The following is a 23549-nucleotide window of genomic DNA, read 5'->3' as shown; positions in this document are numbered from 1 at the left end:
TTTACTTCTACACAGTATTTACTTTTAACTATTACTCTGCCCAGTCATTGGACTAAACAATTTTCTTAAACCATCTCAAAATTATTGTGACTTGGTTGGTTGACAGTCGCCATAACTGTTTAGTTTCAGTGATACCACTCTAATCTTTGGACCATTAGGTGGAGGTGTAAGAAGCGGCTAGTTCGTTGCATTAAAGTTCGGAATCCATCCCCAAGATAATAACGCCATCTAACTAATTAAACTAACCTCAGAGACAAACAGTTAAAACCAAATTAATGAAAAATAATCATTAGAAACCAGGGAATGTATCTATTGGATAAACATACTATATGGTCAAATGGCGAATGGAAATGGAAGATAAAAGTGAGAAATGGACTTCGAAGAATAGGTAATATCCGAGGAAATAAGGAGCGGAAGCGGTGCTGGAGGGGGAGAAAGTGACAAGCAGTAGTTTGCGAGTTAGTGCCCTCTGTCGAACGTTCCAATGTGTAACTCTTGCGCAAACGCTGTAATCTTCACATGGGTCTCGCTCTGCCCTCCACCGCCAATACTGCTCTGGACACTTGCACATTTAAAAACAAAATCCGACAAGACCTGGTCGATCCGTGGATCCAAACTGGAAGCGCCAAGTGGCGTTAAGAATAATCTCTCTCATTCTGCGGGATATTGACCGCTTAGATTGAAAGAGGTCCAGTTCAGCTGGGAGAACGGTAGCAGCTTCCTTCTTTGAGCAGAGTACATTTAAAAGAAGTTTCTATAGCGCCGCATCGAGAAATTATATCCATGTAGTCCAGATTATAGTTCGACGTTGCAGTTACATTACAGGCACTTTCTCAGACCGGCATGTTTACATTTCGACTTCCAGACTTCAGACCCTAGTTATTCCGCATTTAGAGGCGGGATTAGGAACAAAGGGTGTGTGTGGGTGTTTGGTCGCAGAGGTCGAATTTTACTCCACGGGGAGCTCATTTTAATACCACACTAGGGCACGGAGAATTACAGTATTAAAAGCCAATGATAAATTTGTAAAGTTCCGTGGTGTCCTAAATTGGCCGCGTGCCCTTTTAAAATGTAGTTTGCTATTGAGCTGTATGTGCCTAATTTACTTGAGGGCCTCTTTAGTAGAAATGTGTGAGTTTACACATCAAAAAAAAAGGCTGGGTGTCTTCCCTCTTGAAAGCAATAGGGTGACCTAATAGAGGTTTTTTAAAAATCTAAAATATTTACTAGAGAGGATACAGAGAAAATGTTTCCTCGCGTGAGGAACAGCCTAACTGGAGGCCGGTGATATAAGATAGTGACTGAAAAATCCAATAGGGAATTCAAATTAAACATTTTACCTGAAATAATGACAATAATGAACTCGGTACCGCAGGCAGTGGGTGAAGCGAAAAACATGGGTGCGCGTAAGGGGAAATGGACAAGCAAATGATGGACGCGGGAATAGATGGTCACCGTGATGCATGTAGATGAGAAAAGACGGGAGAATAAACATGATTTGGTTCCGCGCTATCGATTCCAGTAATCCGACCTAGCACGTAACAGGGTGGAGATCCGGCAGCTAGTGTGGAAAGCTGAACAGGTGTACATGATTCTGCCATCCAGCCTCATTCTTTTTCCCACTTGTCCCATTTCCAGTCCCTTTGATATAGCGACATCAGCCTTCTGTCTTTTAATCTCTCTCGCCCTCCACTCTATCATAGACCTTACCTTTCCCTCCCCACCTCCTTTCACTTGCTGAAAACCTTTAACTTTGATTAAAGGTTATGGACCACAAACATTAACTCGGTTTTTGACTCATCAGATGCTACAAACCTACTGAATGTTTCCATCATTTCCAGTTTTCATTTCAGATGTCCAGCGTCTGCAGTGTTTTGTTTTTGACTTGCTTTAGCGGAGTCGGTAGTCCCTGTGACTCCCGAGTTATCCTTTAACTGACATTACTTCCCAGCCAGTGACTAAAGCGATGGCATAAATTGTTACCGCTGCTTCGTCTAATTTCATTTCTCAGCTGGCGACGTACATGCACTAAGCCGTCGTTGGAGCCATGTTATACTGGAAGATGACTGAAATTGTTCTATCCCTTTGTTGAGACAGGACATTATGCCAAAAACAAAATAAAAGATTTTCTCGAGTTAATGCGGCACCTTTGGAAACACAGATCGGTGTGACGCCCCTCATTGGCTTGTTTTTCTCATTTAAATTGTACCTTTTGTGGACTCAAACAATGATGAAGCATTGTTGTTTAAACGCAGTAAAAATACAACCTGTGATCATGAATGTTAAGAATTGCCGTGGGCAACACAGTTTGAAGCTGGAGGAACACAGCTGGCCAGGCAGCATCAGAGGAGCTAGAAAGTTAACCTTTCGGGTCTGAACGATTCTGAAGAAGGGTCCCGACCCGAAACGTTAACTTTCCTGCTCCTAATATGCTGCCTGGCCTGCTGTGTTCCTCCAGCTCCACAATATGTTATCTCTGACCCCAGCATCTGCAGTTCTTGCTATCTCTGAAGAATTGCCATAGGTTCAGGTTGGACAGTAAGGCTTAATTAATGAACCATGTGGCAGAGGGCGGAACCAGGAATCCAGAGATAATAGAAGTTTCGTAAAAACCGAAAGAACTGCAGATGCTGTAAATCAGGAACAAAAACAGAAGTTTCTGGAAAAACTCGGCAGGTCTGGCAGCATCTGTGAAGGAAAAAACAGAGTTAACGTTTCGGGTCCGGTGACCCTTCCTCAGAAGTTTAGTATCTGAATTCAGTTTCAAATTAAAAAAAATAAAGGTGATCAAAAGGCGTATCAGTATGTCATAAAACCCAACTGGATTGCTAATGTTCTTCAAAAGGGAGCCAGAAGCCCTGGGCTGTATAACATGATCCTAGCGCCACATCACAATGTTTGACTCTAAATTATTCTCTGAAGTGACTGACAGCAATAAATTCTTGCCTTGTCATGAGAATGTTAAAAAAAACTAACTCCTCTAAAGCAGATAACTTAACACGTGATCCCTGCATTGACCTTTCTGGAACACATCTAATCCAAAGCTTCTAGCGCATATATTTAGGGACCAAAATGGTTCCATACTGACAGCCCTGGCTGTTCTTTCTGCCTGCTCCCTTCTTACCAATCATTCACCGCGACTGTCCTCCAACACCGTCTTGCCACAAAGCCCAAGTTGTTTTCCGGGTTAAATGCCATCCCGCAGATTTCTGTGTACACCTGAATTTCTCGCTAACGCTCCCTTTTGCTAACGTTTCTAGCTAGTCTTCAAAAACAACATCTCTACTAGGACCAGAGATAGCAAGAACTACAGATGCTGGAGTCAGAGATAACATATTGTGGAGCTGGATGAACACAGCAGGCCAGGCAGCATCAGCGGAGCAGGAAAGGCGACGTTTCGGGTTGGGACCCTTCTTCAGAATCGTTCAGACCCGTAAGGTTAACTTTCCTGCTCCTCTGATGCTGCCTGGCTTGCTGTGTTCCTCCAGCTCCACACTTTGTTATCTCTACCAGGATCCTCTTGTTAGCTTTGGGTTCCATTGTATGAATCCCTGGTAATTAGGCATTCTTCCATAAACTGAGCTTTGCAGAATTTCTCTGATTGTGTTTGGAGGGGTGTCAGATGTCGTGGAAGCAGTAAGAACTGCAGATGGTGGAAGACAGAATCAATAGGTGTGAAGCTGGAAAAGCACAGCAGGTCAGACAGCATACGAGGAGCAGGTCAGTCAACGTTTGGGGTAGAAAACCTTCCTCTCTTCTGGGGAGGAGGAGGGGAGCACAGAAGTAAATAGAGGGAGGGGAGTGGGGGCTGGTGGAAGGGCAGGAAGGATAGTGATAGGTGGATGCAGCTAGGGCGTTATTGTAATTAGTCAGTGGGAAGGGTAGAGCGGAAAGGTGAATAGGAAGATGGACAATTAGGCCAGGTCAGGGAGGAGAGGAGGAGGGAGAGGGCTGGACATGGGATAAGGCTGGGGGTGGAGAGATTTTGAAGCTGGTGAAGTCGATATTGAGACCTTTGGGCTGTAAGCTCTCAAGGTGAAATATCAGGTGTTGTTCTGTCAGTTTACATTTAACCTCACTTTGACAGTGGAGGAGGCCAAGGAAGGACATGTCACCAGGGGAGTGAGAGGGGTATTAAAATGGATGGCAACTGGAAGGTTGGGATGGTTAGTGCATGCAGGGTGCAGGTGTTCCACGATACGGTCCCCGAGTCTGTGTTTGTCTTGCCGATATAGAGATCACATCGAGAGAAACGGATACAATAGATCAGGTTGGATGAAGTGCAGGTGAAACTGCTGAATCTGGAAGGATTGTTTGGGATCTTGGACGGAGGTGAAAGGGGAAAAGTTAGGGGCAGGTGTTGCACCTCTTGCTGTTGCAGGGAAAGGTACCAGGTGTGGTGGATAAGTTGGTGGGGAGTGTAGAGCTGACACAGGAGTTGTGGAATGAATGATCCCTGCAGAAAGCAGACAGGGGTGGGGAAGGAAATATCTTTTTGGTGGTGGGGTCTGATTGTAGGTGGCAGAAATGTTGGAGGATCATATGTTCGATTTGGAAGTTGGTGGGGTGGGATGTGAGGACTAGAGTCTGAATCCAATACATCATCCTCCGACATTTCCATCACATACAATCAGATCCCACCATCTAAAAGATATTTCCTTCCCCACTCCTGTCTGCTTTCCACAGGGACCATTCATTCTGTGACTCCCATGTCAGCTCTACATTCCACACCAACTTCTCCACCACACCCCGTACTTTTCCCTGCAAGAGGTGCAATAGCTGCCCCTACACCTCCCCTCTCACCTCCAATCAAGGCCCCAAACAACCCTTCCAGATCCAGCAGAGTTTCCCCTGCACTTCATTCAACCTGATCTATTGTATCCGTTGCTCTTGATGTGGTCTCCTCTATATTGGGGCGACCAACTGCAGACTCGGGGACTGGTTCGCAGAGTATCTGCACTCTGCTTGCACCAACCAATCCGACTTTCCAGTTGCCATCCATTTTAACTCCCCCTCCCACTCCCCTGGTGACATGCCCATCCTTGACCTCTTCCACTGTCAGAGTGAGGCCAAACGTAAGCTGGAGGAACACCTGATATTTCATCTTGGGAGCTTACAGCTCAATGGCCTCAGTGTTGACTTCACCAGCTTCAAAATCCCTTCATCTCCAGCCTTATACCATGTCCAGCCGCCCCACCCCTGACATGACCTAACCTGCCCATCTTCCTACTCACCAATCCACTCACCCCATCCAACGGACCAATCACAATAAACTCCTACCTGCATCCACCTATCACCATCCTACCTATCCTTGCCCCAACAACACCCCCTCCCAAGCCCTGCCGAAGCGTTTCCACCGGAAACGTTGACTTTCCGGCTCCTCGTATGCCGTCTGACCTGCTTTGCTTTTCCAGCTTCACATCTATTGACTCTGGATTCAGATGTTGTAGTACGCCAGTACTAAAAACTAAACAAGTAAGCTGGGAAGTAAGTTTCTCTCCTGTTGAGGCTAGTTTGGGCCAGTGAAATGTGGAGCGATCCATTTTTTTAACATGACGTCGCGCAAATGATCTCTCTCTCTCCATCTTTGTAATCATCGGAAATGATAAGTTAGCTTCTAGTTAATTAGGTTTACTGGTTAGTGATTATTCTGCGGCTTGGGAGTGTATTCATGACAAGATAGTGGATGTGAGGGGAAACACAATCAAGGTTCATGTGCATTGTTTAAATATATACCGAATGAAATAATTAGTTTTCACCTGGCATTTCAGACTTTCTTGCTTTTGTGCAAAAGTTCTCCAACATATCAAAAGGTCATGGATGTTAGAAAAACATTGTTTTGGGCGTCCTTGCCTTTTATAAACAGTCGATCTCCTCTGCACTGTTTCAGTTCGACCAGTAGGATGTCTCGGAATTTTCAGAGCCTTCTAAACTTGCACCGTTGCAAGAATGCCCTCGGAAGAGATGATCAATAAAGTAATGTCCTACAATTGAGAGATACAAATAAGAAGTACAACTAAAGCAACATTTGGCTTCCCCGTCAATTAGATCAAACAGGTCGTGGAACACCTGATTTTCAGCTTGACACAGCACAGTCACTCTTCAGGACTGCTGAAGAAAGACCAGCCAGCAAAAGACAAGAATAGTTTCTTGAAAGTGGAGTCAGGTAGACAGGGTGGTGAAGAAGGCGTTTGGTGCACTTGCCTTTATTGGTCAGTGTATTGAGTGTAGAAGTTGGGATCTCATGTTGCGGCTGTGTAGGACATTGGTTAGGCCACTTTTAGAATACTGCGTGCAATCCTGGTCTCCCTGCTAGAAGAAAGACGTTGTTAAAATGAAAGGGTTCAGAAAAGATTTATAAGGATGTTGCCGGGATTGGTGGGTTCGACCTGTAGGGAGTCCGTAGGTAGGCTGGGGCTTTTTCCTTGGAGCGTGGAATCTGACGGATAACCTTATAGAGGTTTATAAAAACATGAGGGGCATGGATAGGGTGAATAGCCAAGTTTTTTTTTAACCAAGGGTAGGGGAGTCCAAAACTATAGGGCATTGGACTGAGGTGAGAGGTGAAAGATTTAAAAGGGACCTGTGGGGCTTCTTTTTCACATCGAAGGTCGTGTGTGTATGGAAGGAGATGCTAGCGGAAGTGATGGAGTCAGTTACGATTGCATCATTTAAAAGGCACCTGGATGGGCACATGAATAGGAAAGATTTAGAATGATATGGGCCAAATGGGACTAGATTAATTTCGGATATCAGCTCGGCATAGACAAGTTGGACCGAAGAGTCTGTTTCTGTGCTGTATATCTCTGCGACGATGACTATGATGAAGACCCTTCTTGTAGTTCTCAAGCAATCTGGACCTATGGTTGGAAGCTTTGCCTTGACCCTAGGGTAGGCCTAGGAGTTTATCCTGCCCCCTTCCCGCTATGCACTGTTTAGCAAAGAACATGAGCATAGCGAACAAGTGAGGAGCTGCCTGTTTTTGCATGGGATGGGGACGACCGGGCAAGAATTTCTGCCAGGAAAAGCAGGCCTTGGTTAGTTTCTGTTGCTGTACAGTGGATAGGGGATATTACTCACTCTGCTTTGATACAGATTTGTCATTATCGTCACTGGGTTTATAATACAAGGACACCATCATTACAGACTGATTGGGTTGCTGTGGAACGGACCTTTGCAGTGCCTTTCCACGAAGAATTTACAACAGTAAACCCCTTCAGAGTGTAGATAGAAAATAAAACTGGAAAAGGTCTCCTTTAATAGTCCAAGTTAAATGGACTGGAGAACAAGTTAATGAACAAGAGCCAAGTTTCATTCTCATTTTGTTCTAAGGTCCTTTGTGGGCTTGTTGGAAGAATTTAAAAATGGCATTTCACCACATGAAATAATTGTTTGCTTCGATAAATCTGTACCCATAGGTAGAGAAATATTGCGCAATCCTTATAAAAGTATAACTTTAGAGAAGTTCAAATTATCAGTGACCGTGGCAATATTTCACCCCGAGAGGAAACGCATTACTTATGTCAGATGAAACTGTGAACTTGCTGATGTGAAAGCAAAGTCATATCTTAGCAATCGTCTGGGTACTTCCGCAGGTGAAAGCCAAACAGACGGGTTTTCTCGCAGCTCTGAAATGAAATGAGGGCGGCACCAGAGGATTGAAATTTCTTGAAACCTAGGTTCGGAAACGCTGGGCTGATGAAGTAGAAGTTATTGATTTGTACTCGTAGATCTGCGCTTGGACTCAATGTCTCACCAAAGGCATTTTATTCGGATTTGAGAAATGCGTCCAGCTGACACTTGTCCTCAGCTCAGCTCGAAAATTCACGTCCTTAATAACTCCAATCAGACATATCCAAGACGCCGTGGAATTCAGCCGTGAGACCAAGCCTCTGCTCTTTGAATATTTCCTTTAGCCAAAGCTTTCCGTTGAAGTAAGACAATTCGGGTTTGGATTTTCTCTCTTTTTGTAAGATAAATACCCTCAGGTTTCTTAGTAATATGTAAAAAATAATTAAAAGTAGTTACAGGCAGGGTATTATAAACACTGCCGTGAAAGTTTATTGTTATTGATTAAATCATGACTGTCCATGAGAATTGGCTGTGATATTTTAATTCTGTTATAAACATTCTTACAAAACGCAAAAAAAATTGCTGAACTCTGTTAACCCTGTATCTATGGTCATTTCAATATAGATAGTAAACGTATTATACACCAAAAAGATAAATTAATGGTATTCGAAATCCAAAGTACATTCTGACGTGAAATTTCTAACGTGTTTTAATGGTGATATTTGGTGAATTTAACTTTTAAAACTCTGTACCAATTGCTGATATTTGGAATAAAATAGCAAGAGAATTTGTTTATATATTTCTGGAAGACAAATTCATCTCGGGAGCTACTGGATTAAATAGTAGTGTTGATGTGTTATTGCGGTCTTTTTGAATTGTTGAATATCATACATAAAATCATTATCGAGTATTAAATAATCGTATAAGTTCACTGTGTTGTTGTTTTGTATCAGTTGTCAATGATGAGAACTGATAAATAGTTCCTATGCAAATAGAGCGTGAACTCAAAAACTAGAAAGTGTGTCTGTGTGCGTGCGCGCAAACACATATGTATATATGCATGTCAGCACTTTGACGTCGTAGAGAGAAAAAAGTAGCTTTTAGAAACTGGATGGTCTCCTAGAGCAGATAGAGATTTAACAATGAAAGTGAGACGAAATGACTTGCCCTTTAAAATATGATTGACCAGAATTGCAATTAATCCTATGCATGTGATCATTGAGATTCTTTTAAATTAACAATGAGAGATCCATTGGTTCAAGGGTCACCTCGTGGTGGACAAATTTTGTCTAATTATTTCAACATCGAAATGTCGAGGTTAACAGTTTCCCATCATACGGCAAGTATTTGAGCTCAGTTAATAATATACATTTAGCAACACTATTCAATCCACTTCCCTAAACAGTAGTAATAAATGATGTGTAAATTCAATTTCAATGATCAAACTGTGAACATTTGACACTTGTTAACTGACCAAAAGATGATCGTTTTGTCTTCAGGACTACTAAACGCTGCAGCTAACCTCCTCTAAAATAACGTAAAATCCTCAAGATTCTTTTATGTATTGCCAGCATAAACTAAAATACAAATCAGCTCTTCACTATTAACAGTTCTGCTTTTAGTCTTACCCAGGAACAATTTTGTAAAAAATTCTAACAATAACTTAATTTTGTTGTTCTGTAATGTATGCCCCAACCAGCTAATCATTTATTAATTGGTATCAACACCTGCGTTTAAAACAGACATTTGCACTCAAGTTAGACACTATAATTTTATACAGGCTCTTTAAGTTACAGTCAAAAGTGAAGGATTTATTTATATTGTCAAAAAGTCGGAGGATTTTCTTTGAAAAAATTATTGTCTAAAATTATTCAAATGAAAAATTAAATTCATTTTTGAACATGTGAATGAATCTCTTGAATAAAGCGGTCCGCCTCTAGAGTTTAGCAGAATGAGCCAATCGAGGTGGTGCTTGAACTAACCAATTAACAAAGAGACTGCCTCGTCCCTAGAGAAAGCGTTCAGGTGATTGGTTAATGTTCAAACGGACCTGCCTATGAATTGCCGTCTTTCCCAGACGGGGGCGTGTTATCACGCAGTGACACATATCTCGAGCGGGGATTGGTCCACCATCTGGGCTCTTGAGCGTGGCTGGTTGTTGGCTTGTAGGGCCGTTCGCTGATTGGCCGGCGCTGTTGTGATTGCCAGCCACTGGGAGCAGAGCGGCGGGCGGAGCCTGGGGCGACTCACCGCGGGCTCAGGCACATTTAAACACTATGGAGGAGAGTGAGCGCCACTGAATACAGAGCAGGGGGCCAGCGCACTCCGGGGAAACGGGAAACCCGCCTTCACACACACACAGCGGACAAATTGCATAGGAAAACGCCAAAAAAGCTGGAATTCATAAAGGGATTTTTTTTCCGGTTTCGAATGATTTCGAAGTTAAAATTCACTGCTGTCACTGGGTAGCAATTGGATCTCTTTTTTGGGGGCAATGAATTGCATTTGTCAAACTTAAGTTTTACGTTCCTTGCACAATCCGTCCGAAACCTTGTGGATCACAAAGACGTAGGACCTGCAATTAGTGGCTGGCATCGAGACCTTCTTCTGGGTTTACGTGGGGTGATGCTCACCCCTCTTTTGTTTTTGGGAGTATAGGTGAAGGGGTTAAATCCAGACCAGGAAATCGAGGTGTTCTCCGAGTTGAAGACCGGCTGCGCCTTTTCATGGAAATCCACTGTAAGCACGACCCGTTTGCAGCAATGCATAGTAAGTAGGCAGCTCCTTCCCTGGCTTGTCTGGCGGTTCCTAGTGAGCGATAGTGTGTAAGGAGTGCTGGGAGACCCGGATCCACAAGCTGGTGATCAGTGACTCCTAGACCCGGAGCAATGCGAAGTCTTTGAAAGGGACTCCTTTTTTTAACAGAAAGGCACGATCGAGTGACACGTGCAAGGTTCATTTTAATATCACCTCCGGTTTTTCCCGAATTATAAAAGAAAACGAGTTAATGCAAAGATTTCTGAATTCTCACAGTTAAACCGAAAGCGACAGCACAATTGCAATATTATCTTAAAGGCTTGTACTTTTACTTCCAAAGGGCATGTGATATAGTTGCTTTCTGTCACAACATCGTTAGTAAAAGTCAGCCGCATCAATAGATGATTCATTAAAATTCGTGAACAAAACAAAATAGTTCCTAGTAATTTGCTAGCGAACATTAACCTACAGATTAAATAAGGTCGGTGTGTAACTGTTTAATTTTGCTCTTTTCGATTGCAATGACTTTTGTGCTTAACCGGCGAAGATTAAGTTGATATGGAGCAGTGAAAGTCCGTTCTGAAGGTTGTAGACCACGGAGAATATCTCCAGCACGTTAGTTTCGCTTGACAGAGTTGGCTGGGATTTGTCCATTTGGTCGGTGTTATATGAAATGACACATTCTATCACGGTGTGTTAAGAGTTATTATACCTACTGCTTGTAAACAGATGCTTTATCAACTCGAACTAATCATATTGTAGAGGGAACTAAACACAGTTTAGGAATCGCACCTCGTTGACCAAGTTTATTTAGTATAAAACAGGATGGAGTTTTTCTGCCGTCTCCAAAAAAAAATATCGATATGAGATTGTTGCTATATAGTGATGTGGAGTAAAGCGCGCACACAAACTTCCAGATCGAATCAAACAATATCGATTTTAGGAAAACCGTTCAAAGTCGGGCGATTGTTACAATTCTATTCAGAATTTATCCGCTCCCAGTTTGAATTTGACGTAAACTTATTCGCGAAAGTAAATGACCCTGGCTTGTGTTTTGGAAAGTGGACCAAAATCTCAAAATAAAACTTAGAAATTTAAATGGATCTCCCGTGAAATCTGATGACACGTATATATTTAAAAAAAATACCAAATGACCTTACAGTCGCGATCTTCTTGCTCCACGGGGTGAAATTAGACGCCAATTCTTTAGAAAAAAAAGGAAGTAGTGTATCATTTCTGACTCATTAGCAAAACGTTAATTTCACTTATTGTTGAAACCAGGGAAAGGGGCATTGGAAGAGGCTAAGTAGCCCGCGGCGCCAATTACCCCTCTATCCCAGGTATTAGACCGTCCCCGTTTTAACTTTCGTCTCCTCTGGCTGAAACAGCCTCATAAAAAAAAATTGAAGTAGGCCGATTTTTCCTTCCCAGGTATTGCAGCAGTAAAATTGTGTAACCGATTGACATTCATCAAATACTTGTCATAGTGAGGGAAGGGTATTATTTTATTTCTGATTGTAGATCCCAGTTGCTTTGAATGCAATTTGGAGCTGTTAGAGAAAAAAAAACGCTCTAATTTCGTGTTAGGATTTCCCATTCACTTTCCCAATGGTTTTCTTGAAAGACTTGTAGAAATGTATCATCACACCGGGACAGATAACCCACAAACTGTTCCAAAAAGTCTAGCAAACCTCTAACAATTCTGTTAGATTCGGTTTGAGAATGGAACCCTTTGCTGTGCTGCAGCCGATTACTCAATAGGAACATGTCTTGGTCCCACAAGGTTGTGAATGCGACTAAAATCCGTCCACAGATCTCCGAACGACCACTTTTTTTTAACACAGGAAGCTGAAGTGTCACCGAAAGGGGCTCATTTTCTGTTCCGAATTCAGTGGATCACTTTCGCTTTCAGTGAACGACTCTTATGTGTCTGTAATTCAGAACAAAAATCATTCTGCTTTTGTTAAAAAAATAAAGCTGTTAACTGAAGCTAGTGTGGGTCCATATTGTAGACATCTCACAATACACAGGGGTATAAAATCCTTGTTCTTAGCCGGAGGTCCAGTTGCTGGCGGAGAGTGTGTGGCTGTGATCTGCTGAGATGAAGTGTGTACCGGGAAGCTGCGGGCTCCCTGTGTTCCTGTGCAGCCTAATTCTGGGGCCACGTTTGGAAACTGTTCCCCTCTTTTAAACACACTGCCTTGTGCCCTCATCCTCCTGGTCTCCTCACTCTGCGATGTGCCTGCAGTATCTTCCCTCCCTAAGTCTCCCCCTCCCCCATCTTTCCATGCAAGTAGACAGCTACTTAGTGGAGGGGTGGCGGAGCGGGGGTGGGGGCGGGGGCGGGGGTGGGGGTGGGGGTGGGGGTTGCTGCTGGTAGGGGTGGGGGATGGGGGGAGGTCACTCCTTCTCCTGCCCATGTTTCTGCTTGGGCCCTGCGCGTTGCCATTAGACCCGAGCTCGGAAATGCAGACTCGGTATTGGAATTCTACTGTAGAGCCTGCAGTGTTTCTTTTCTCTCTCTTTCTTGTTTTGTATGTTGTATACAGGGCACGGCGGAGTGAATCAGCTCGGAGGGGTCTTTGTCAATGGTCGCCCTCTCCCCGATGTTGTCCGGCAGCGGATTGTCGAGCTGGCCCATCAAGGGGTGAGACCCTGTGACATCTCCAGGCAGCTCCGGGTGAGCCACGGCTGCGTCAGCAAGATTCTGGGCAGGTAAGAATCTGGAAGGAAAGGAAAATATCAGACCAGAGTCACTGTCTGGTATAACAACGGGGCCCACACTGACCCATTACAAATCCACAGCATAGACTTTAAAACCTAACTTAGATAAAATGGCATTGGACATAATAAGCGAATGTAAACTCGTAGAGTCAATATGTTGAGTTTCAAAGCCAAAATTGCAAGTAGGTTTCAAAAACCCTAAATAAATCAAGAATGACAGTGTAAACTGGAAAACATTGATCATGGGACTGTGTGATAGAGCCTCATGGTAATATTGGAAACAATCTTAGAGGCAAGTGAGTGATAATGGGAAATAGTGTTAGAGGCAAGAGAATCGGTAGTAATTCAAACCTAACATTGCAGATATGAGGAGCAGAAATAATCCAAGAGCGACATATCCCAGACAAAGCCTTTCCTGCAGGTAATCCATCAGAAAGGATATGACAACAAGGTAATCCTTAAATTAAGAGAATCAGATATCAGAGAATAGCAGAAAACGATTCACCAAAATCCCAGCTAATGAAAGGCACGCATAATGCAGAAAACATCCTTAGGTTATAAGAAATCAAAATAATCCTTTAATGTATGTGGCTCCTTCCGGTACAGGCAGTAAACACCTGCTAGGTACATAGATAAACGCTCAGAAAACCAGTGACTGTTTCAGCACGGGTGTCTGTCAGGTTTTATTTGTTGCGGCTAGAGTTTTCTGTTTTGTGTCTGGGCACTTGGCACACTCTACCCCCGTACTTCAAATATTAGCCCTGACCGCTGTCATGCCTTTATACCAACCAGTATCCACACAGTACCGACAAGGGCAAAAAGAAAGTTTCAGAGCCGTGTATCTACCAGGCTATACTAAGCTGAAACGTCACACATATACATAGATTTTTATCTGGACTCTGTAGTGGGTTCCAACTGCACTAATATGAAACTGTGTCAAATGTAAATATCTTTACACATGTATATAGGCGGCACCCAGCCCCGTGTGAACACCAACCAGCTAAACGCTGCATATTTGCGTCTACAAAAAGGAAACACGCATACAGATTCACAACCGAGAGGGGTCAATCTAAACAAGGCCCTTTCTAATTCCTTTGCACACTGGCTGTCACAGTTTAAGTAGATATATTCAACCCATATTTCAAATACATCTGTGATGACGCATCTTGTAACGGAAAATCGTCCACGTTACACATAAAGGTGACTTAATTCCTGTGGAAATTAACTGCGTCACAAATTGTGTTACAAAATAAAACAGTCAGAACTGACGTTTAAAAATGGAAGTATAATCATCATATAGTGTTGGCCATACGATTATTATAGGTGCTGCGAGGGACTGAGAGATTTGGATAGATGAAACCCTTTTCATTGGATTGTAACCGTGGGATTTAAAATAGCGATGAGCTGTGTATGAACATAGAGGCTGGGGTACAAGAGGGACGTTATTACCCGTGTCGGTTATATGTATCAAACACAGGCAGGAAATGAACTTTTTGTTGATACTTTGCTAGCGGTCGAACCAGGGAACATGTACAAAGTTTTTATTGGCTTTGGTGAAACCTTCTTTCTGAATACATTTGGAGACGTTCCATGCTATTCCCGGGGATTTTCCGTGTTCCTGCTCTTAGAGATGAGGACTCAGCCCTAAATAGTTGTGTTCCAGGCTGTGTTTAGATTTGCTTCACCGTTGTCCAGCACAGTTTAAGGAAGTTTAAGCAGGCCTGATCCAGTCGCCGCTCGCCGCATTTCAGGCGTGTAAACCACCGCACGAGGAGACGTTTTTTCTTCCAACACCAAAACAAACCGGGATAACCTTTCTCAGTCCCGCGTAGGTTTAAAATTAATGGATACAGCAAACATTCGACAGCTGGGAGTTTGGGTTCAAAAATGCAATGTGTTTTGGTCATAAAATGGCTAAATTTTAGACAAAATAAACGAAATTTTGTCGCAAACTACACCAGTCGTTTTTGGAATTCATGATAAATTACGTTGGGTCCAAACTACAATCGCAGATCAGAGTCCGGATAGTTAATCACACATGGTGAAGGCGTCAGTTTCTGTGCTTATTAACGCCAGGTTGCAATGTCCACTATACCGCGAAGCGTTTTTGTACATTTTCTTTTTTTTTATTATTAGTTTACAATTGGTGAAGGGTTAGTTCAATTGCACATGTCTTATTTGAACATCATGTCACGGTTGAAAGTTGGGCAAACGAACAACGAAACGCCTTCTAAACAGTAAGGTTCCTAGTTACAACAGAGTGTTGTGAGCGTTTAAACACAGGCGCAAGAATAAATTCTAATTACATTGACAAATCATTACAACGTCGCAATAGCTATGACTTCCCTCACATTTCCTATCAGCTTAATTTAAGTTATTAATTTCAATGAATCTGTCACGACTTTAGAAAAGCTGTCTTTACTAATTAATCTAATAATTAACTAATAGTCACCGATTGCCTTCGGTGTTAATAAAAACCTGACATGTTTGTAGCCAAATTTCACGGTTCATCTGCAAAAGTAATCCGTTTGGACAAAACCTCGACCAATTCACTGATATTCCCGGCGCTTCGCCACCACTAACTTCTACCGTTCGGACTCAGCAATAATACTGAGCTCAGATCAGGCTCCAGCGACAGTCGTAGGCTCAAGAGAAGGCAGGGTAAAAAAAAACCGTAAACAGAAACGAAAAAAGAAACAAGCTTATGTAGTAGAGAAGGCTGGTCGGAGAGTAGTGAAGGAGGAATTATCATTCTGGTCCCCACTGACTGAGCTTTAAGCACATCTAGCAGACCACAGTTGCCACCGGTCCCATGTTTTCCTCGCATTTCTTCCCTGCAAGGTCTGTCCAACAGAGAGAGTCATGATGCTGTTATTGCAGTCAAATACCCTCCACTGAAACAGATCAGCAGGTCCACTCCATTGGTATGTCACAAAAACAAGAACAGTGAGTGCGTTTGCTTCTAGGGCGCCTGTTTAGGCGGACACATTATTTGAAATTAAACGCTCATTGCTCTTCTATCTGAAATCTCTGCTGATTTATTGATCTACTTCTCGCGTGAAGGGCACTGTGGTGAGCGGTTTAACAATGCAAAACCGCTCTCGCCGTTTAAAGCTTCATTAAATAAAAACTTCTCACTTTGTTTGAGACAGCCAGCAGTTTTGCTGGGAATCTCACGACATGGTTGGTTGTCTAACGTGTTTTCTTATTTATTTTCAAGCTGAGGGATTCTCAAAGGTCATCATTCAGAGCTAATTTGTTTCATTTTGGGATCTGTCAGTGGGCTGTGAAGTTTCAAAGGATACCGTGTCCACACCTACCTCCCGTTACATAGCAGGGGTCTCAATTTATTTCCCTATGGCCGACAATTTGCGAACAGTAATACAGAAACCGGTATACAAAAACAAAGTACCAGAGATGTTGGAAACACTTAGCAAGCCACGCAACATTTGTGGAGCGAGAAACAGAGTTAACATTTCAGCTTCTGATGAAAGCTCAACGGTCTGAACCGTTAGCTCTGTTTCTGTCTCAGATGCTGCCAGACCTGCTAAGTATTTCCAACATTTTCTGTTTTAATACCGAACACCTTGTGCATTGCTTCATAGAGAATAGACCTGACCTTGAAATTTGAGAAAGCTAAGGGAAGCTTGGGAAAATAAGACCAGAGGGGTAGAGACAAAGAGATGGAAGAAGCCGTGAGAGTAAAGAAAGCGTAGGGATGAGCGAAATAGAGAGCGAGTTGTGGCGAGAAAACATTCAGCCAATGTTACCCCGGTTTGGAATGGGGAATGGTATTTTTTCCCTCTCTGCCAGAAATGATGTCCTGTGCTGTTCTGCTGGAGTCCGTCAGCTCCTGCTGTCGTCCGGATTTGTGTGCTCAGGCCCGTGTTTCCAACAGACACCTGGTTTAGTTTTGAGAAACTTGGACTGTGTCAGTAAAAAGAGCATCCTGAAGGTGTCTCTGTTTGGTGAGTTGTCCCTTTAACCAGCCTTCAGGGCTTGGAGGTGTTTCAACGCCTTGTGGAGGTTCACAGCTGGTCACACCGTCAGGAACAAACAAAAGAAAACCGGGAGAAAAAAAAACAGGTTTTGTTAGCGTCAATGTAACTCCCATGTAACACTACGTACGGTTGTATTGCTGACTGTACGTTGTGTAATCGTAATTAGCTACCTTATCAAATAATGTCTTTCTAACCCGTTGTCCAAGTGCTTAACCCCTAGTTTTGAAAGGGAAGGTGCATACGATAGTGTGCATTGATTCATTTTCACCTTTGTCTTACCCCCATCTCCGTTTCTCTATCTGCCTGCCTCTCTTTGGCTCAATCTGTCTCCTTTCCCCCCAGCTGCTTTGACTGTTTCGCTCACTCTTTCTCTCAAACTTTTGATCTTTCGAGCTCTCCCTTAATTCCTTTCCCAGTCTTTTATGCGAGTTTCTGGGTCTGTTTCTATCGACGCTACTCTCCTCCCTTTCATTTTGTCCCGACTAGAAGCTACCCATTAGGTTCAGTACCAAGGACAGAGGCTCGTTTCATATTTTGGTACCGGTTCTGGATTGCGCGGGTTTGGGTGATTCGTGGTAGTAATCCAGCGCACACTAACGGGCCGAGATCAACAGGATCTTCTGGGCGGTCGCACAAATTGGCTTCACATTGCTGTCGACAGCGCCGCCAACCTCACAGAACACATAGGATCCAGAAAAAAAGTAGATTTTGAATTAAATCAATGGGAGAGAGAGAGAACACTGACCAGAGGTGACCTGATCCGGCAGGTCTGGCGTGATTAACCAGGGAGAGGTCGAAAGATCAAAGCGTGGGTCGAAGGGGACAGAAACAAAATGAGAGAGAAGGAGCCAGAAATGAAGGAGTGTGCAGTCAGGAAATTAATAATCCTGCCCAAAAATAGAATAAAAGCAAGTTGGAAAGGGTGATACGGATTATAATGATTTTGCCTCTCAGTTGGAAGTAAATAATACACAGAAATAATTTGTCCATATTTTACGGGGGGTGGGGTCTGTTACTGTATCCTTTTGTTTCTTTAATTTTTCTGTTCATCCATCTACTATTTTCCATTCAATATGTCCCACTTTCTTATTCACTAGGTTTTCCACTTGATTCCACTCCCTTTAACTTTGACTCTTTCGGTGTTAGGGATCGGATAGAAAGCGGGCTTGAGGTTTGATGGTGAATCCAGAGAACAATTTACATTTATAGAAATTAGAAGTATGAGGCAACTCTAAATGTCTCTAGTACATTCGCTGTAAAAAACTCCTGGTGCACCTACAGAATATGAAGAGTATGTCAGAAACAAAAGGGAGTAGCAAGTTAAAACGTTTATGTGCGTGAGAATTGGCCTCTGATCCTGTTCATGCGTAACTGAATATTTTTGGAGTATGCCAGCAGAATTGAAATATCCACAATCCCTATTTCGATGGTTCTTAAAACCCCAATGAACAACACGCCAGTTGCAGCTCCTGCCCAGTTTTAGATCTTTGGAACTGAATAGTAAGGCGTCCCCTCCATTCTCGATCTCCTTTCGTGTACTCTGTTTCCTTCGCTTCTTCCTGTCCTATAACTTTTTTTTTAAAAGTGTGGAAATCTAGAGCGTAGGAAAAGCCGTACTAATGTGGCATCATGCTTTCCAATTTGCCTCACTAAATAGAGAGTTGTATTTATGGGCAAGTCGAACTGCGATCAGGCCATAGTTGAAATCGAGGCGGGATGTCAGTGTGTAATTCCACACTTCCACAGATTGGTCAATGAACCAGTGACAATGCGGGTTGAACCTTCATACAAGTTGTTTACATGTTTCACTGGACTTTTGTCGAGGTGCTGATGCTCAGAATAAAATTCATTACTCTAATGATTTGAGGCTGAAACAGTAATATGTAGGAATGGGCCACTGCAGATTCTAACTATGGATTTTTAATAATTAGAACAACGTTAATCTTTTTCTCTCCCATTTCAGCATTTAAATTGTTTCCTTTTGAGACACCAAGTTAAAGCCGAAATTATATACGCGCTAGTGTTACGCTTGGCAAAGGCTTCTCAAAGATACTCTCTACATTTAATTGGTGCAACTGTCTATTTGGCGCACCCTGAAATGGCAGATCGATTTTCCCGGTTTTATTTATGAAAGTAAATGAAACATTCCAAAACAAAAGTGAACTGTCTGAACATGCATTTCCTTTTTAAGACTAAGTTAGTATTTAGAGAGGAGCATGCTGATGCTATTGGGGTTAATTGTCAGAATTAGACTATGTACATTGACCCTAGAGATTGTATCAGTATTATTTTCGATATTTCTGTCAAAATTTCTAATAAATTGACAGACAAAAACTGCACCACATTCACTGAAATTGAGGCCAAGTAAATGACCTCCTGAGAGTCAATTGGCATAAGTAGTGTCTTCTACAAACCTACGAAAAAAAAAAGACATGGAAAACTTACATTTAGAAGACATCTTATTATAGCTCTCAGAAATATCGGAAAGGGCTTGAAAACAATAAATTACGCGGAGGCACAGTCACTTCTGTCATAGTGGTTATGTTGCCATACCTGAAGTACTTGGTAATAGAAACATGAACACTTCGATCAGTCTGTTCATCAGTTAGTACTGTACCTGCAAGAGTAAATTAAAAGCTTTCTGTCTGACTTTTATGACTTTCTGATTTTTTTCTCATGCTCTTTACTGGGAAAGATCTGTGCCTTGTCCCCTCTTCATGGCCGCACTCACCCTCTTCATTCCATCTTCACCTAAGCTGCTTTTCCCTTTCCTTCTGCATTTATTGTACTTTCTTTCTTTATCTTCCCTGACTTCTTTGCTAGCTGTTTTCTGTTTTTTTCCTCTCTCCCTTTCTTGCACTTGCAGTTAATCTTCCTCCCGCTATCACACAAATCTGTATCCCCTTTAATCATTCTTTTTGGTATTCGATTTTTGTTGTGTTAGAAATGTGCAGCATAGATCGACATATTGGAAAGGTTGACAACATACAAAAGAAATAAATGCATTAGACATCTTAAAATCTTAAATTAAATGTAAATAACAAAATAATGACAAAGTAAAAATAACAGTTAATGGAAGCATCGTAAAACAAAAAGAAACTAATGCCTGATTGAAAGTTAAAGCTAAGTCAAAATACAATGCTAAGAATTTTGAAATGCCTATTATTTATTTAAGGCACTCCACGCAAAACATTTCATGATCAACTAGATGTGACTATTCATTTTTTAAAATATCTGCCTACATAACTTCATAAGAGACAAAAAAACTACTAGCATAACATTGAAAATTGCATTTGTTACTCTTGAACCATTGTGATGAAAATGCAGAGGTAAAATATGACAGTAAAGATCATAGACCTTTCCGTATTGTCACAAATCATGAAACTGCTGTCTGACAATGTGTTAAATAATAAATCTTTTTTCACCCTCAAGAAGCTGGCTGCATGCTGGAAGTGGTCATTTTGTAAGTGATTAATTTGTAAGTTCATTAGCAAGGAAATTACCGAGCTAAAACATTTTCTCTGTTATGCAACACAAATGCACATACGTACACAGGCATAAGCACACATTTACACACGCGTTATGCACACGCACGCATCAACAAATATACGTTATGTACACAAATGCACAATGTGTACACATTCAGTGACATGTATATACGCCACTGGATACATTTAAATTTGTTAGGCACATCCAAGCACACTTTTTAAAGATTACTAAAATAGAACACTTGCTTTATTACCTTTATAATTTAAAATGGTTTTATCACTAATGGGACATGAATCAATCACACGCATCAGAAATGTTTGGCAGAGACCCTTTAAGTGAATTCTCTTTGCAGTTTAATTTTGTTTTTATCCAGGATTTTGTCCAATCTTAGGTAATGCCTTATAATTTCCTTCTCGTTTTCTTTTTAAAGGTATTATGAGACTGGAAGCATTAAGCCAGGAGTAATTGGAGGATCCAAACCAAAGGTCGCTACACCCAAAGTGGTAGATAAAATCGCCGACTATAAGCGCCAAAACCCCACCATGTTTGCCTGGGAGATTCGAGATAGACTGTTGGCAGAGAGAGTCTGTGACAATGATACAGTGCCTAGTGTCAGTTCTATTAACAGGTACTGACCCATAGGGGGTGCACTGCCCAACTTTAACTCACTTTATTGTTCTCAGTCTATACAGCAACTTTATTGTGTTTCAGCGGTTTGCAAATGGGACTGGAATAGATGGACAAAAGAAATAGAAAATAAAAAGCTGTTAACACTAATTTTAAGAAGCTTGGTCAACTAAATATTATGTATATAACTTAAAAAAATATATTTAATTTTCCCAGATTCCCATTTCATCTTCTGAAGTATTAGATCTTAATTGAGGTACAGCTATACAGGTTCTAGTACAGTCTGATGTCATGCCCAAGTGATTATTTCTCATTCTGCAACTGTCATTCTACACAGTGGCTTTCCACAGCATTGCTTTCTTTCCTACTCAATTCCTTCTTAATATCAGTTACTTCGTTCTGTCACCATGCAACCTTGATGACTTTTTTCTTGCTACATGCACTTACCTCCTTCTGATTGATCACTTTTGGCATTGACAACTGTTTTTCTTTAATTGTACAAAGCTGGGTCATTATGGCTGTATCTTCCTCCTGCCTTTCATTCTGGGATCCTTAAAATAGTTTCTTATGATTTTTAAAAGTTAGGTTCACCATGTCTGTCATAAATCTGAATAGTGATCTAATCTTTGACTCTACTGGTAGTTCTTCATACTTGTGGTTAAAAATCTGCCATGATGACAAATGTTACATTCACTTCTCCATGGCTGAGGTTGTCTTCTTGAAGCATAATTTTTCACTTTCATACAAAGTGTCATTCATCAATGACCCTTCATTCTCATTTGCTCAAGTTGGTTAAAAGAACACAAGAAACACTTGAATACTGTTCCAAAACCTCTTTCTTGTACTCTTCGGTAGCTCAACATCCCTCTCTCACTTCTAGCATTCAATTTCTCCCATTCGTTCTATCATCTATACTACTACAGCCAATTCCCTTGTTAACTTTCTTTCCTACTTTTCTTCTAAGCTACAGATAGACCATCCGAAATTTCTTTCCACCTGCCTACATCTGTGGTGCATTAAAATTAAAAGTGTTAACTGACCCTACTGAGTCTGCTTCTTTAAATGATCCTTTCTGGGGTCCTCAAAACTGAAGTAGAATCATAGAATGGCTATAGGACAAAAGGAGCCTGTTATGCATTCATTCAGGATTCTGTAAGAGCCACCTCCAGTCTGAAAGTAACTATTCACCACTACTCACTGTTTTCTATCCTATGGCCAATTCCATATCCCTGCTGTCATTGCTCCTTTTGATTTGGTAAGCTTCAACTTTATTGACAAGCCTGCTGTGTGGCATTTTATCAAATGGCCTTTGGGAGTCCCTGTATTCTTGATCAACCACATTACTCTCATCAAATTGGTAGTATAGTGGACAGTGAAGAAGGTTATCTAAGATTACAAAGGGGTCTTGATCAATTGTGTCAATGGACTGAGGAACGAAAGATGGAGTTTAACTTGGATAAATGTGAGGTATTGCATTTTGGCAAAACGAACAAGAGCAGGACTTATACAATTAATGGCACCTCCCTGAGTAGTGTGGTAGAACAAAGAGACCTAGGGGATCAGGTAGACAGGGTGGTTAAGAAGGCTTTTTGCATGCCTGCCTTCATTGCTCAAGCCTTTGAGTATAGGAGTTGGGATGTCACATTGAGGTTGTACAGGATGTTGGTGAGGCCTCTTCTGGAATACTGTGTGTAGTTCTAGAAGCCCAATTATAGGAAGGATATTATCAAGCTGGAGAGGGTTCCGAACAGATTTACCAGGATGTTGCCAGGAATGGAGAGTTGAGTCATAAAAATAGGCTGGATAGGATGGGACATTTTTTACTGGAGCTTCGGAGGTTGAGGGGTGATCTTATAAATGTTTACAAAATCATGAGGAGCATAGATAAGGTAAATAACAAGGGTCTTTTCCATAGGGTGGGAGAGTTCAAAACTAGGGGCCATAGGTGAGAGAAGAAAGTTTTAAAAAGAACATGGGGGGAACATTTTTATACAGAGAATGGTTTGTGTGTGAAATGAACTGGCAGAAGAAGTGATGGATGCAGGTACACTTACAACATTTAAAAGACATTTGGATAAGTACATGAATAGGAAAGTTTTGGAGAGATATGGGCTGAACATGGGCAAGTGGGACTAGTTTATTTGGGAATGTTGTTGGCATGGACTAGTTGGACCAAAGAGTCTGTTTCCATGCTGTATGACTCTATGGCTCAATGACTCTAAATCTCTCTGTTACCCCATCAATAAACTCATTCAAGTGATTAAACATAATTTAGCTTTAACAACTCTGTGCTAGCTGTCTGCACCTAATCCATACTGTCCAGGTGGCTATTCATTTTGGCTGGATTATCTTATCTAAAAGCTTCAGCACCGCTGATGT

The 23549-nt window shown here is 41.9% G+C and overlaps 1 protein-coding gene across 2 annotated transcripts in view; it reads left to right on the top strand.

Moving 5' to 3' along the window:
* The window catches only part of pax5 (paired box 5), a 204866-nt gene that overhangs the window by 4906 nt on the left and 176411 nt on the right, over positions 1-23549 (top strand). The window contains exons 1-3 of one of the 2 annotated variants that reach the window (XM_048594914.1): positions 10299-10341; positions 12879-13044; positions 20974-21171. In XM_048594914.1, coding sequence (XP_048450871.1) covers positions 10299-10341; positions 12879-13044; positions 20974-21171 — 407 coding nt within the window. Of the gene's footprint in view, positions 1-10298; positions 10342-12878; positions 13045-20973; positions 21172-23549 lie in introns of those variants that run through there. The other variant, XM_048594913.1, reaches the window with a different exon arrangement.

The sequence above is a fragment of the Rhincodon typus genome, chromosome 3 (genome assembly GCF_021869965.1).
Source record: "Rhincodon typus isolate 14 chromosome 3, sRhiTyp1.1, whole genome shotgun sequence".
In the NCBI taxonomy this organism is placed as follows: domain Eukaryota; kingdom Metazoa; phylum Chordata; class Chondrichthyes; order Orectolobiformes; family Rhincodontidae; genus Rhincodon; species Rhincodon typus.
Note: the sequence above shows the minus strand (reverse complement) of the source record. Positions and strands in the feature narration are given on the sequence as shown.